Genomic DNA, 17,130 nt, shown 5'->3' with positions numbered 1-17,130 from the left:
GTTCTGGTTATACACGGGCAGAACCCTTCAAAATCCTCAACCCTCTATTTTCTTCCTTCCGCTGTTTCTCTCCTTCTAAGCACTCAAATCTCCATTTTTGCCTCAAATCAACGTTTTTAATCGAAATTCACTTCAAATATCATCCTCAAAACCTGTTGGAATCATCAAAAACGTGCAAACTTCATCTAATCTCACTCAAATCCGAAATCACTCAAGGTATTTTTCCAAAACTTTTTTTCTATCAATTTATGAACATAGAACTAGTTTTAATTAGTTCTAGGTTGAAATTTTAATCGGGCATTGATTATTTAGTGATTAGAAACTAGATATTACAACTAATTTCATCAAAAACACAAGATTTTTCCAAAATTTTCTAAATTTTTGAAATAAAAAAATTTAAATTATTGTGTTTTGATTAAATTATGTTGTTATTATGAAAACTATACATATATTGTTTCTCAAAACCATTTTTTTCAAAAGTTTTTCAAAAACTCTGCCCATTAGGATTGATTTAGAGAACCTTGAAATATTGAGGACTCAATTGAGTTTTGAGATTGATTGAATTGCATACTTGTGTTTTCTAAATTGCAGGTTATCAATTCCGATTTCCTAAACCATGTCCAATCCTAAACGTGCTAGGTCTTCATCTAGTCGTTCACACCGTCAACCAAATCCACCTCCAAATCCTACTTCTATTCCAATTTCTAATCCTAATCCCATTGATCCTAACTTGACTATCCAAAATTCTCGTTTCAATCATCCTGGTCCTAGAAATCATCGTTTTTGGTATTATCAATATTTTGACTCTTACAAAATCCGGGAAGAACGTATTCCTTATCGTCAAGCTATGTTAGCTATTAATTTTAAATATCTTCCTCTTTTACAAGAGTGGAAATTTGATAAACTCTTTGACCTTGAACCCATCGTTTACCATCAACTTGTTCGTATTTTCTATTCTAATGCCGTTTGTGTTAAAAACCAAACTGAAACCGAAACCATAGGAATTCGTTCCTACCTTCTAGGACAATTCTTATATATTGACTCAGCTTACATAGCCAATACATTCGGATTAGATAATGATGGTATTTCAAATGAAAAACAGGTTTTAGGATCTCGTTATAAAAGAAGGGATAGTGCAAGTGTCCTAGACCTTCATGAACGTTTTCTTCATCTAATGATTTCTTGGTGGTTTCGACCATCCGGAGGTCGTTATTCTACTCTTAGAGCCTTAGATCTTTGGTGGTTACATTGTTTCGAAAACAATATTAAAATCAACCTACCTCATATTATTTTTGCTGAAATTGTTGAAACCATAAATCTTGTTCCTAACAAAAAACTCTGTTCATCTCTTGTTTACGGTTGCATTTTAAGTAATCTGTTTTCCAAAGCTGGGCTTAGAGTCGGTCTAGATGCCGTTCTCCCCCTTAAGAAACAAATTAACCTTCTTTCCTTAATGAGAGCGGGATTGATTAAGGATAAGGAAACCGGTGAATGGGTTCGATCTTCTGCAAATACTCCGGGAGCTAGTTCTTCACAAGCTCCACCCGAAGCTGAAGAAGATCTCGAGCTTGAGCAATTAATGCGAGATATCGATGAAGCCGAAGATGAGCCTGAGCAGCCCCGAGGAGCAAGCACAACAAATGCATCCAATGTCTCCATATTTCCAATCCTTTATGGAGACATTCGATTTTCGATATGCTACTATGGATTCGCGCTTTACTTCTATAGAGTCCCATTTATCCACAATGGGAGCTCAATAATTAGAAATTCTTCGGGAAATGTGTGCAAATAATGAAGCAACCAACGCACGTATTAATGACCTCACTAACGAAATGGCCGCTATGCGAGCTTGTTTTCCTCCTCCTGATCCGGATATGTGATTCAATGTTTTGCTTTGAACTCCAAACTTATTGTTTTAACATTTTGAATATTTTGGAATGTTTGAATTTGTGGATTGATTGACTTTGAATTTGTTTGGATTTATGAATGGTTAGAAATTATCTATTTGGTGTGATTAAATTTATTCATTATTACATCATTTACTTCATGATTAGATATATGACCAATTTTGCCATTTCACATTAATTATGAATATTGATTATGAAACTAATGGCTAACGTTTCTCTTGCTTGTGATCTTAGCAGCTTATATTATATATAATCAATTGGCTAAATGATTTCAAAACCTTGTTTAAATTCTTTAAAATGTCTTTTTGATTTAACAAAAAGGGGGAGAAGTTAAAAATGATAAATGGGAGAAGTGTTAGTGTCAAAGTAAGGGGGAGTAATTTCAAAACTTGACTTCAAAATCTTAAAATTACTAAAATGTTTTGTTATATCAAAAAGGGGGAGATTGTTGAAAACATTTTGATATTTCGATATAACAAATTAAGTTAAATGAATTTTAAGATTTTCCAAATAATTTTTCTAAGTATATTCGATAGAATTATTCGAATATCAAAACATTACTCCAAATCTTTCAAAGATCATTTTTAATCCTTACTCAAAGTGTAAAATTAAGTTTTAAACTTAAAATAATTTTACAAAGTATCTCGAACCATTTCAAAGCCAAAAATTCCAGATTGCTCAGAGGGAACCGATTCCCCCCCCAAGGGGGTACCGATTTCCCCCTGAATGGTTTGGCTCCGAGAAATCCAGAATGCTCGGAGGGAACCGATTCCCCCCCAGGGGGTACCAATTCCCCCCCTTGTATAACGGTCGAAATATTTAAATTTTACACTTAGGGAACCGATTCCCCATAGGGGTACCGATTCCCCCTACACTCCAAACTGTTTTATTAATTGTTTTCACACTAAAACGGCTATATTATTTTCTCTAATAATCCCCAACGTTCAGAAGTGATTCAAGGTGTATTTAAGCAAGCTTAGAAGCCATTGATCAATAACAAGAAACATCAAGCAATTAGAATCAAGAGAGAATCAAAGAGAAAGCATCAAACCTCAAGTTTGAGCATTTCAAGCCTATTTTTCATTCAATATTCATTTTGCTTTCAAGAACACTTATTGTGCTCAATTGTATTTATTCTTGAGTGTTCTTTCTTTGTTCTAGAATTGTGCAAACATATTTGCCTTGTGAGGTTTTTCTTGTAAGTTTGCAAATTTGTATTTCTCTTTGAGAAAAGAGTGTTCTCAAGAATTGGGGTATATTCTTGAGGGAGTTGTAAGGTTATCTCTTTGGCCTCAAAAGAAAGAACAAATTAGTGAATTTGTTGGAAAATCCTTAGTGTGGATAGCTAAGGTAGTGGACGTAGACTTTGGTTGATAAAGTCGAACCACTCTAAATCGCTGTGCAATTTCTTTCAATTTTCTGCAAAAGCTTCCACCAAAATTTTTTATTGCCAATTCACCCCCCTCTTGGCTGATTCAGTCAATCGATTAACTCAACACTCATCGCAAGTCTTATTTCCATATGATCATTTTTCCTAGTAGCATGAACTCACTTTAGTCTCACTTAGTTCAATCAACGCTAATAACTTTTTATCTCTCTCTGCTCAATCTTATCTCGTTGACTCATTCGATATTTGCTTGTGTTCTATATCTACACAAATATACAATTGACATAAATATCGGAACTCACATTACTATAATAAATTCTTACTAACATAAGATAAACAAAACACTTAATTTTAAAAATTCCATATGAATAGTATCGATACCTAAGGTATAATACCTATACTTCTTTACTTATAGTATTGATACTATACTTCAATATCGATACCCGTTCTCGTTTCTAGAATTTTATCTCTAAAAGTGGTATCGATACCTTTGGTACTGATACTACTACCTCGGTATCGTTACTCTTTGAATAATTCCTCAACTTTTGATTTATGGTATCGGTATTGTTCATCTAGTATCGATACCTAGACCCAATTATCACCTATTTTCAATTTGAAGTATCGGTATTGTTCATCCAATACCGATACCCCTTGCGTAGAACTTATTCGTTTCAATTCAAAATTTGACCAAAACTCCCTTAAACCTTTTACTATGACTTCCTTTCAAGCCTTCAAACTTAACTACACTTATAACAACCAACTTATATTACTCTAACACACTTAATTATCCAAATTCCCATAATATCACTTGAAACTAAGAATCTTACCAAACTTTCAACATGCTCTAAATCCATTTCTAACACTTTAGATTTCTTATTTCAGCCTATGTCAAGTCAAATTTGGCTTAAAAATCCATTTATAACCTTCTTCTCATAAATTCACTCTAAAACCCCTTTTATTCAATCACTCATAGTTTCTTATTCTTTTAGTTTCTACTTCTCTTTAAGCTTACTTAAACTCTCCTAATACTTCAAGAATCAAAATCCATCATAAATTACAAGAATTAACCAACTGAAAACATTCTTACCTTAGCTATAGAGCTCACTATGAAAAAAAGAAGAAATGATGAAAATGGATTTTAGAATTCTCTGATATTTCCTTCTTTCCTTCCCAACTCCACATGTAATATAAAACACCCCTAATGAATTTTTAATTCATTTTCTTATCAAATTACTATTATGCCCTTCCATCCTTTATTCTTTGATATTCAATCCTACACAAAGTTATTCCAAATAAGTCTCTGAACTTTTCAGTTTATCTAATTTGATCACGAAATATTAAAATCTTACAATTTGGTCACTAACCCGGTTTTTGGGATGCTACAAAACCCGACTCGGACTATGTTTTCTCAATGAGAATCAAGTTCGATCTTGATTTCCCTTAGCGGACCGCCACTAAGTGTGTTCACAGGAAGTCGAACTAGTTACTAGTTGATTCTTCCTCCCAACTTTAAATCAGAACAACATCCAAACCAACGAGCTCTTTTTTATTTAAAATCGTTTTGATTTTAAAGGATATGTCGATTACCTATCCTATTTCTCCAAAAAAATTGAGAAAATAACCCGAAGATATTTTAAGTGTTTTTCAATCCTCACAATAGGAATTGAGTCATCGCTTTAGCCCTTGGTTTATGGAGAAATTAGCTAAGTATGACAATCATACTTAGCATCTTTAAAAATAAAAACAAAAACAAAAAAAAACTTTAAAAAAGAAAAGAAAAGTTTTATAAAACCCAGAGGAAGAAAAAAATGAATTCTGAATATGTTTTTATGCTTACCCTGAAAAGATATTTATAGCGTTCAAAAATCCTAAAAACAAAGAAAAGATAATTCCTAAAAATAAGAGATAATTCCTAATAATTACTCTTAAAATATTTAAATTAAAATCATAAAAACATGATATTAACTTGAATCTGAATTTCAAAGAACGCGAAAGACCCATCCATCCTTCTATAAGCGCTGACTGGACCTTCTGGAAGGTGCTGACTTAACGCTACGTCAGATGAGTCATGCTCACTAATCTAGCATTGATTCTAAAAAAACAGCAGAATTATGTCTTTTTAGTACAATTTCCATAATCTAGTGTACTGTAAAAAAATAAATCAAAACGAACAAATCAGTCACAAAAACCAACAACTAAGTAGCAATTTAAAGGTAAAATAATAACTAAATAAACCACCTATCAACTGCATTTTAAGTAAATAAAATGTTACTGAACAATCACCAAATGCATCAAGCAGATGAAGTTAAAACACTATCATCGAAAATCCTTGAGCTCCACTCATAAATGAAGCATTTAGATTCCAAATATTCAGCCACAGTTCCAATAATTGATCATATGCTAATGCTTTATAATCTACAATAATCAAGGCTCTAAAGGATATCCTCTTCCCTACTATTTTTTTGTTTTGGACAGAAGAAAAATTCATCCAAAATCAGAGACTCCTCCATTGCCAATACAATTATATAACAGAGGTTCCCTGGTGTAAGTTTCTGTAATCTGAGTTTACTCTTTGCTTATTCATTTGCAGCCCCAAAATTTTATAAAAGAACTCCAGGATGTTGCTAATTACCGGATAGAATCTACTGAACCTTCGGTAAACACTAAAGTTCGTCTGCAACTCACAAATGAATAAGTTGCAGCTTCTTGGTGATCGCTGAAAACTTTATGGATGCCCATTGCCCACCATGTTTAACATCCCCCAAGAGAATATTCATCCCAATCACGAATGGAATGTGGTAGGACAAAGGATCCCCAATCTAACTCCTTTTGCCTCAGTTATGTACCCCATTAGGGCACCATTTTAGAAGAAACAAAATGAGTAAACATCCTGCAATCCAATGTATAAAACTGATCAAGAAAGCCAGAAACTCTTAAAACTTGGAGAATAAGATTCCAGTTCAAAGAATCAAATACCTTCCTCAAGTTCACCTTTAAAGTACATCAAAGTGACATGTTTTTTCCAACTAGGATGAAACATCTAGTAAGACAATTTGATTTATGATGATAGTTGATTTGTACAACTATTTAAGTCTTTTTTTTAACTGAGATGTTGTGCCCAAAATCTTCCTCCTCTTAATTGGTCAAGTAGTTAAGAATATTCTTTTTATCTCATCCAACAGGGGTTCAAATTTCAACATTTATCCTAAAAGTATAATACCTCTCCATTTAATCAAAATAACTTAAAAACTGCCTTTGGATATCGAAACAACGCCGCAGACCAATCAATAGTTTAGGATTAAAGGTAATGGTTCAATTACTTTAATCTAGGATCGACTTAGACAAAACGTAGACTTCTCTTTTCTTGCTCGGCTTAATTTGCCGTGGGCGATACTTATAAATTATAATGAGTTAAAAGGCACATGCTTACAGGGGAAATAATGCAGCTGCTGATTACTTAGCGAAGTCGGGTTTAGTGCAGGCCTCGATTTACTAAGGTAGATAACACGAACACATAATACTACAATTACGAATTACCCCAACGTTTGTTATCTTGATTTTTATTTTTCTTTTAGAATATTTTAACTCTCAACATCTCATTTTAATATTAAAAGCCCTAACATTTAACTAGAAAATCACTTTAATCCTTATTTTTTATTCTAAAATATTTTGACCTCCCAACATTTCATTTTACGATAACCCTTACTTTAGAGGGTTAATCATTTATTAATTGACTATTTATAATTATAAATGGACCTTTTTATCTTAAAATAAAAGGTTGGGAGTCAAAATTCTCCTAGAAAAAACAAAGACCAAAATGACTATTTTAATAAATATTTGAGGGCAAATTTTGGTATTATGCCTAACACGAAATACTAAAGTAAAAAGGTTGTGATTTGTTTTTCAGGAGTTTCCCTCAGCTAGTGCAATCAATGGCAGATACGCCCAAAAAAGAGAATCAGCAAAAACTAAGTATAGTAAATATAGACCTTGCAAATGCCAAGATTTTCTCCAATTATTTCAAGCCATCAAGAAAGTGCAAAGAAACGATAAAGAAGCCGAATCCAAATCTACAGCTTACCTATACATATGTACACAACACACTACATGAGAGAATATATTTAATGGCAAAGCAGAATTAGCCACGTGTATCTCTAAACTGGTTGCATAGGAAAACAAACCAGAGAGAGAGCTGCATAGGAGATTATATACCGTGGCATTTTTAGAATGCCATCAGTCCCTTTTGCTACCATCTGATCAAAACTAACAGGTGAAGCACAATGAGTATGAGCAATATCATGGTGATACCTCACAAGTCCTACTGGTCTGAAAGGTTTTGAAGTTTTTTCTCTCTTATAGCAGATTCGAGTGCTGACAATGAAGTAGAGCGAACAGGTCTGAACAGTGGACACAGATCATTCGAATTATCTTAATAAGATGCATAAATGGGCACGCAATGGAATCATTTTCTTCATACATCCAAATGAGAACTTCCAATATCTTCATTTATCACAGTACCTTCATGGCGTTTCACTATGCTCGGAAAAATTGAATGCCAAATACAAATTGCACCCCCTTGACCATTTTTCACCAATAAATTTGCTAGTGCGACTTCTGCTTGACGCTCCCCAACCAAGTATAATGCATACTCACAATCCCAAAGAGGTATTTATCCTAAACAAACTTCTTGTACAAACTGAGGATTCTAAATAGTTTTCCTCCAACAACTTTCCAAATGGTTTGCTTCCTTATTTTTGCATCTTCAATATCTAGAGTCCTATATGCAAGGGCAAGCAAATACATAGCTGGATGGAGTCTCCTGGAACAGTTTAATAACAAAGTAAGATACTTTCAAAGCTTAATTCAGAGAATGAACTTACTATATAGTTTCGTATCAAAGCCACAACCAGAGTTGTTTTTCATCAGGATCTTGAGGAAGCTTTGGGATGGAGACTCATGTAGAGTAGCACAAACAGAACCAACCTTAGACGACATCGAGTGTGGAAAATCAAGATTGAGACAGTTTCTACAGGTTTATGATGACTACATTAAAAGAACCGGCTGACAACATTGAAGGATATAGAAATTAACCAAAAAATTGATGCCCTAATCTACAGATTTTGAAAATTCATTTTGGACAGATAGTTAAAATTAATCTTGCAAGCAATTTAGGCCACTCCTGAATTTTGAAGTTTTTATATAATTCAAAACACTACAGCTTCATCTAATCAATAAAAAAATATTCTAGTCCCATCAGAGTTAATATTGATTTAGACCAGCCAGTTATTCAGTTCATCTTTTCACATATAAGCATAAGCCCAAGGGAAGTGACAAAATAGAGTGTACTTACTCATCAAATTGTTCAGCTGCATCAACCCCATCCCAATATCTTTGGGATGGGACTGTCCTGCCTTTCTTATCTCGCCCAAAGGTTTCGATGTACCAACCACCAATGTCATGCATTCCACAACGAGGTTCAAACAACCAAAATCTGTTGCCAAATTACAAAATATTATAATCTAACCAGACTTTAGAGTTTGCACGTCTAATCAACAAGCGTGCCTCAAAACCTGAAAAATGCATGTGTAATTCACGAAAATGGAGCTTTCAAATCAACAAAAACTAAAAGTACCACGTAATAAGATCAAACTTCACACATAAACAGAAAACAAAGTGACAGCTCAACCTAGATCCCTAATAAAGCCACAATAGGAAAATGAATTACAGCTAAGTTAGAAATAGACAGACTTAGGGTAAGCTTCTTCCTTGAAGACGACAGAAAATAAAATGAAATGAAATATTCTAGAAATAATAGAAGACCAGCCTAAAAGTCAACCAAAGATTAAGATGGTTGTGTAAAGGGCATAGGAAGCATGATGACACAAGTTGGAGTTCATTTTTTCAAATATGTCACAGAATTACATAATCTCCCTCGATACACACACATTTACTACAGATCACTGACCTTAACCTCTTTAGTAAAACGCAATCAAAAGAAAGATACAGAAGAGATAAGATAAAGAAAAAGGTAGAGCTGTAGAAGTGTAAAACTCAATAAATGAACTCTACCAGTTTTCTGTTAAATAATGAAACATCCAATGTACTGAATTAAAAAAAAAAAGAACACTATTATAGTCACCCTGGCTTCCTCAATGATAACAATCACATTTAACTGCAAAACATGAATGCTAATGTGAGAATACTCAAAACCAGGCATTAGCTTTCAACATTATTTTACAATTAAAAAGAAAAGGAAAGAAGAAGCTTACTTGCTAGGTGGTAATCGAGCTCTACTACATCTACACTCACAAACAGAAACTTCCTTTCCCACCCGAAACCAATGCATATGCTTCACCTGGAAAAGAAAAACAAATCAAAAGGGAATAGATACTTAACTGATAATGCAAATCCTTCAATTTTATGGTACATGCAGCACATTGTATAAACAAAATTACTTGAGAAATAAGAAAGAAAAAAACTTAAAAATTAGGCCAGCAAAGATTGTCTAAATAAACTAAAAGCCAAAGTTATGCATCTATAAAAAGGATAGGAGAAAAATGGCATAGGATTTAAGGAGAACATAATTACAAACCAGCAATGTCCTATGTTTCATTATCACATGGGTTTTTGAACCATTTCTATTGTAAACAAAACATGATCCCTCTTCTGGGCAGGTTCCAAGTCCAGTTATTGTTCCCAACAGAACTCGGGATCTAACTTTACAATCCAATCCTTGACTGAAAGGCATGGAATCATCATCTGAAGTAAGAAAAACTTGTATAAGGTCTTCAACATCCTCATTTTGTGTTTCACCAAAACAGCTTTTAGGAGGGATTCTGGTGGCAACAGCAACCACTCTTCCAGATACATGTAACTCCAAATCTCTATATGCATCAGATGCATGATTTTTTCTATCTGTTACTCGAATCTGAGAATTTCCACCATGGATGTCATGCTTGTCATTCATGCAGATTCTAGAATTTTGGGTAGACCGGGACATGATTGAAGCTGAAGACATAAAAGAAGTCAATTTCTCATTATAGCTAAAAGATAACTCAGGAACCCTATCAACCAGGCAAACCATCCCAAAAAGATCGCGCCCTGAAACCAAGTGCAGTACCTCCGGAGTTTCATACACAGACCTTTCTTCAGCTTCAAATCGATCAGGAAGAAGATCCATGGATTCAATTACAGGACCATAATATGCTGTTTGTATCGCAGAATAAAAATCTGCTTCAAGAACATCAAAATAGCCAGTTCCGACCACTGCTTTCCTTTGAGACACGATATCATTTATAGTTAATCTATACCACTTTAACCATTCAACAACTTCCATCTGCTTATTAATAGACATATGGGTAGTATACGAGAACAACGTCGAACCTTGTCTAGAATGTTTCTGCACAACCATTCTCTGAGATAGCAGATAGCTGTCATAATGCGCCCTCTTCTCAGAATCTGAAAGAATCTGCAATACAATATTGATAACACTCATGCATCAAAATGACCTGTATTAGAAATGCATCCGTTGATGTCAGTTGACACTCGTGCTTTAGAATGCCATTTATTATAAATGCATCCGTAAGAGAATATAAAGCACTTCCATTACCATAATACACTTTGTAGTGTATAAAATCAAACTCCCTGCTGTACCTTAACTCTCTTTTTTCTCTAAATTCTTAAAATGGATTACATTTGAAAGTACTTTCAATGTTTTGTTTTGACAAAAATAATGATTCAATTCAATGTAACCTAAATCCACCAAAAGATGATTCTTATGTTATCTATTTCCATTTTCCAGCATTAAAACGGGTTTCAAAATTACCAATTAGCGTAGGTGCAATCGTTTTTAGCAAAAGTTCATTAAATTGAATAGAATATGTTCGATTTATTATCAATTCAATTGCTACCAACTTTCATATTTCAAATTTAGCTAGTAATTGAAATCAATAAAAGAAAGAAAGAAAGAAAAAACATCCATATTGGACTGAATTTGAGAGAGTACTAATTGCAACAACACCTCATAAGCGGCGAGGATCCGGACGAAACTTTTCGAAGACTCTGGTGAATCGTTCTTCGACTCAGCAAGGTCCGGGTGAGTTTCTTTTGCGAGCTTACGAAACGACGCTTTGATTTCAGCGAACGAACTGGTCTCGGCAACTCCTAAGATATCGTACGCATTCTCGCCAGGGAACTCGGCCTGAGTGGCCGAGCCAGCTCCTGAACTGAACCACTGAGTTCTGGAATTCGGATGCAACAATAGAGAGCATAAAGAGTAGCTATAGTGATTTGATTGAATTGGAAAACAGGTAATTTTCCGGTAAAGGTGTAATCCAGATAAAAAGGACATTTTCAACCAACGTTTTTATTTCATCTTTTTTAAAAGATATTTTGAATCGATATTTGAGGAATTTTTCTTAGTGGAATTGCTAACATGAGTTTGAGTATCTAGACAATTACCCATTGAAACGTGGTCGGAGAAAGGGGGCAGTGATACAATCACGGCGGAGTATATGAAATGACGTGTTTAGAAAATATCATGGCACGTGGATTGAACTTTGCATACCACGTGTTGCTATGACGGGGGACTTGGTCCACAATTATGGACCCTTGAAGGATTTGAGCCCAACTGCTTGAAGTCTATGGGCTCCTTAAACTGTTCTAAATTCATTCCTGATTGTTTTGGATTAGTATTTTAATTAAATTGTGTTCAACGTATCAAATTTTAAATATATGACGATTAATGAAGTGTTAATGCGAATACTGAACTCGGCAGACTGATACAAAAAAGAGTTTATGAATAACACTCCATGCAGAATCTTTTCAATTTTCAGACATCACTGTAAAGATATGGCACAACAGTAATGAGGTTTCTTGGTTTATAATCAATGCCTTTCCTTCCTCAATTTAAGACAAATTCTGGCTGTGGTCCTTAAATTTAAAATCTCTTCAATCTGAATACAATTCATTCCTCGGCAAAGGCATAAATCAGACACCTAATGAATCCCTTTCAAATTCAAAATCTTCCATTTTGCACCACATATAATAATAAACATAAAATTTGTATTAAAAACTACACCAACCCTTCATGTGTCTCAATAAAGCAATTTTCATTTCAAACAGTTTTGAAAATGTGAAACTACCCAAAAGAACTCGATTCACTAAATGGAATCCTAGAGATTAGCCATTATTATTCGACATTATAAATCAACTTTTTAACATTTTTTATAAAGTTTACATGCCAGATCGCCTTCTTGCTTTAGCCCCCATAAAAGCATAAAATCCAAGCCCTTCCTCGTTTTGGCTAATGGCCGGCCTCATAGTCCCCCTCTGTTTCAACTCCAAAACATTAAAACACCGCCACCATGTTTGCTTCGTCTGCTCTGACTTGTGAATTTTCCATTTTTGTTTCTGTATTATTACTACTTTTCCAGTACCTTCTACTTCTTTTTCTTCCATTTGTCCCCCTTTCTCTCTCTCTCTCAAATTCAAAATTTACTCTTTTCTTTTTCTATATATAAACCCCATTTCTCCCAACCCTTTGTTTTTTCATTCCAGTTTATATTTGAGTTGGAAAGCAATGGAAAGTACTGCAATTAAAAATTGTGATGAACAAAAATGGGAAGCTGAGGAAGAAAAAGAAGAAGAAGAAGAAGCGTTGTCGCTGTGTGATTTGCCTGTCAATTTGATTAAAGAAGAGAACCAGGTGGTCCAAGAAGAAGATGGTGGCCAGGCCCAAACGAGTCAAACAGAAGAAGATTTCAACTTTGGTTCGTGGGGTGGCTCTATTTCGATAAAACCAGAGATGTGTGCAGCTGATGAAGTGTTCTTCAAAGGCCAAATTCTGCCACTGCGTCACTCCGTCAGCTCGGACAGTGGAATAAATGGGTTCCGGCAAGATAGCCACAACACCAGCATGAGCTTGTCGAGGTCAGAGTCCATGGACCAGGGTTCATTAAGTAGGTTCACAAGTGTTAGTAGCAGCAGCACTAGCAGCAGCCATCACACGACAAGTAGCAGTAATTCAATAGCAGAGAGAATGGAAAGTTCCAATCCCAAGCCAAAGTCTATCAAAATCAGAAACAGCTTCACCACACATCCGAGCCCTAAGCCACAAATCAGATTGCCGAAAACCCGAACACCAAACGTTGGCAGCCGAAACCAGAGATCATCGATGTGGGATTTTTTCAAGTTAGGCTTGGTTCGAGCACCGGGGCTTGAATTGCAAGACTTGAAACTTCGTAGCAACAACAACAATGGCAATAAAAATTCTGTCAGTCGAAACTGCAGTTGTAATAGCAGTAACAGCAGTTCGAGCACCAAGAATGTGGTTAACAATGGAGGCGCAGAAGTAGCAAAGAATCAGCAAGATTTGAACATAGGGTTCTTAGAAAAGAGAGTGGGATTGCTTAGCGGATGTACATGTTCTGTTAATGCAGTTGAAACAGTACCACTGAACAACGTAGTCGTCACCAAAAGTAACAAGAACGGTGAGAAAGACAAAGCAACACCACAAGCTGCCGCCATTGAAGAGAAAAAGAAGAAAAAGCAAGCTTTGTCTCGTCATCGAACATTTGAATGGATAAAGGAGCTTTCACATGCAAGCTATGTTGATGACGCCATAAAGAAACACTCATGAACAATCCCTCGCCTGCTTCCCCTTTTCGCTATTTTTCCATCATTATCACTTTAATTTATTTTTTAGATATATTTTGAAATAGTTCAAAGGCCTGGTTCTAACTTCTAAGCGATTTGAAGTTGCTAATTATTGATTTTTGTTTACCTTTTCTTTTCAGTACTTCACCTTTCTGATACGTATATTAATTGATTGATAAATAGTAGCCGCCGTGATGGGTGGAAACCAACTAACTAACGTGGCGGTGCTAGTGGTGGTGGAGGTGGTTATCATGATTAAAGTATCAACTTTAACAGGCAAATGAAAACGGTAATTAGTGCCCGTCACTATAAAGCTCACGAGGACACATGAAACAGAGAGACAGCCATTAGAAAAGCAAAGGAAAAATGTTAGTAAAAAAAAACATGAAATTTAGGCAAAAGTAAAATATGGAAGGAAGGAATTTGGATAATAACTCTTCCAATTTCATTCACATTTGTCCTTTTAATGATTACAAAAGAGAAGAATAATAAATGGTTTTCGTCTGTTTCTTATATTGTCCCAATAATTCTACCTTGTATTTGTGTCTGATTTGCCCACTTTGTTGGAAGATTTAGAATATATTTTATTCGTACATCAACTGTGATTTAATTTGTTTAATGCAGATTAACATAATCATATAATAGTGGCCTAAAATCTTTTATAGAAAAAAAAAAGCTTTTTTTTCTTCAATTGGACAGCACATCCCACGCATGTGAATGATCATCCCCATTGTAAATCATTTCCTCCATTGTTTTCTCTTTCCTTTCTTTACGAGATAAAGTTCATTTTAGAATAGCCAATTGAACAATTTAGGCGGAAAAAGCTTTTCTATTGAATTTTTTACTTCAATTTTATTTCTACCGACAAGGCCTCCACTGTACACGGTGTTGCTCAACCAATGAATGTTTATCCACATTTAAGAGCAAATAATAATAATATGAAGCAAATAATCTGATTTTAAAAAATTGATTTTTTATTTGATTCTATAAAAATTAATTTGAATTGATTCGACTCATAATTTTATAAAATCAACTTAAAATTTTAAATTTGAGTCGAGTTTGAGAATAATTTAAAATTTTTAGTAATTAATTCATTTTTAAGTTTGAGTCGAGTCCCTCAATTTTATATGTGATATATCACATATAAAAAATATAAAGAAATAAAAATATATATTGTATATGATTATAAAAATTATTTAATTTGGAATCAAATAATATCGTACTATTATAAATATTTATAATAAAATTAAACAGAAACTCGAAAAACTTGACTCGATTTAAATTTTATATATTCAATTAGACTAGAAAAAAGATTCAAATGAAATTTGAGTTATAAAATAGAATTCGTCAATTAAAATAACTCTAAAAAGTTTATTTAATTCGACTTAATCAAACAATTACCCTATCGATAATCATACATGTTTGGGCTTGGCTCAAGTGGGCATAGCTACCTAGGCATTCGTTTTTTGTCTTGTGAAATAAATAATCAATGAAATCCGTGTCCTCTCAACACTACTACCTTGAAGAATTCTGCCAGAGAGGCCTATTTGGAAACTAAGTTATAGAGTAAGGCCCATTTATTTATAAATTGTAGTTAAATTAAATAATTTATATTCGATGTAATTCATATATCTTGTCGGTGATTTAAATTTTGAAACATTAGGACTAATGAAATATTTTTTTAAATAAATTTTTATTTAATATTTTATTATCTATATTATTACTACTGTAAACCCAAAATTATGTATAAGGACTCAATTTTTTAAAAATAACTCCAACTGATCACCAACATTCTGTTATAACCAATCACCAATAGGACGGTAAAACATCCTGCAATGATTTTTTTGGAAAAAAAAACTATGTGATATCCTTGTAATTTTAAAAAAATTAATGTGATCCTTAAATTATTTGTATATTTAATGCAGTCCTCCAACTTATAATTTAATGTGACATTTTGATTAACGTAATCTGTCATTGATTGTTACGGTATTGACGTGATAATTTATAATACTGACATGGTGATTCATGGTACCGACATGGCAGTTAGGGATGGTAACAGGTTGAATTTTTTGTAAACCCTACCCGACCAGAAAAATATATACATACCACCCGAACCCGACCCGGCCTGAAAAATGTATATCTTCCACCGACTCCGACATGATATAAAATAAGGACTTAATTTAGAAAAATAATAGAGAGTGTGTATTATAACAATTATCCATAAATTAATTTGAAGAAATTATAGTATTACCCTCGGGTCGGGTTGAGAAGGAGTTTAATCTATATAAAGTACTCTAATTAAATTAGTCTAGACTTATAAATTTTGTATCTAAATATAGTTAGAAACATCATAAGTTACTCATATCGATATATAAATTTTATATCAATATATAATTTTTAAGCATCACTTTATATACTAACTTATTATACGATGTAAAAGAGTTTACGGATTTATCCTTCCTTAATAGGGAACTGCAAACCGATTGGTGAGAGTTGCCATTTCCATGATAAAATCATTGTTATAGTCATATGCTTGGATCATTCAAGGGGATCTTCTAATGGATCACAATGTTATCAACACTATTAACGCCCCTTCTGTCTCCATGCTGATGACTCGTACAACAAGGGAAATTAACTTGGTCTAAGTGAATGAACACAGCATATGTGACACCAATCATCCCCTGATATTAGTTGAAATTCAAGTTCTAAATTCGATTCATGCCACTTCTCTAAGGTAATTACATGAACAGACTGTTCGAGTATTTAGAAGGAATTCAGATATTTCGACCACGAATCAGTTGATGTCTTGGTTCTTTAACTGATAAAAAAGAGGGGAAAAGGGTAAGAAAACAACTGCAAAAGGTAATGAAATTTGGGGACCAGCAGATTGAAACAGGTCGATGATGCGTCGTTGAATGACTGAAGCTTTCAAAGTAGAAGGGTCCTTAGAAATGGACGTTTCTCCAACCCCTTATTCTTTAGGATAAGGATGAACGTTATAAATATCAATCTCCATTAGTCCACCTTCCTCTCTAGTTATTAATAACCTCCTTTTCTTTTTGGGTTAATTTGCTAGACATCTTTAAACTTCGAGTCAAATTCTAAATTGATCTTTAATAACATCTTAATTAAAATCTCAAACATTTTAATATCAAAGTTGACTACTAGACTTATGAAGGG

General features: G+C 33.9%; 2 protein-coding genes across 3 annotated transcripts; one reads left to right on the top strand and one right to left on the bottom strand.

Moving 5' to 3' along the window:
* Positions 1–7,642: 7,642 nt before the first annotated feature.
* On the bottom strand, positions 7,643–11,744 carry LOC120141691. 2 transcript variants are annotated; one of them, XM_039156488.1, is made up of 5 exons: positions 11,315–11,744; positions 9,887–10,762; positions 9,564–9,649; positions 8,645–8,785; positions 7,643–8,113 (listed from the first exon to the last, which is right to left on the bottom strand). In XM_039156488.1, the coding sequence occupies exons 1-5, from the start codon at positions 11,642–11,644 to the stop codon at positions 7,969–7,971; spliced, it is 1,578 nt and encodes a 525-aa protein (XP_039012419.1). In that variant the 5' UTR covers positions 11,645–11,744; the 3' UTR covers positions 7,643–7,968. The 2 variants fall into 2 exon arrangements, with proteins under 2 accessions (XP_039012419.1, XP_039012420.1); XM_039156489.1 differs by having other exon boundaries at positions 9,887–10,802; positions 11,315–11,443.
* Positions 11,745–12,874: 1,130 nt separating this feature from the next.
* LOC120141807 lies at positions 12,875–13,933 on the top strand. The gene has a single exon (XM_039156591.1). It carries the CDS (start codon positions 12,875–12,877, stop codon positions 13,931–13,933), a length of 1,059 nt encoding a protein of 352 aa, XP_039012522.1.
* Positions 13,934–17,130: the final 3,197 nt, after the last annotated feature.

The sequence above is a fragment of the Hibiscus syriacus genome, unplaced genomic scaffold (genome assembly GCF_006381635.1).
Source record: "Hibiscus syriacus cultivar Baekdansim isolate YM2019G1 unplaced genomic scaffold, ASM638163v2 tig00110813_pilon, whole genome shotgun sequence".
NCBI lineage: Eukaryota > Viridiplantae > Streptophyta > Magnoliopsida > Malvales > Malvaceae > Hibiscus > Hibiscus syriacus.
This window is presented reverse-complemented; position numbering and strand designations above follow the sequence as displayed.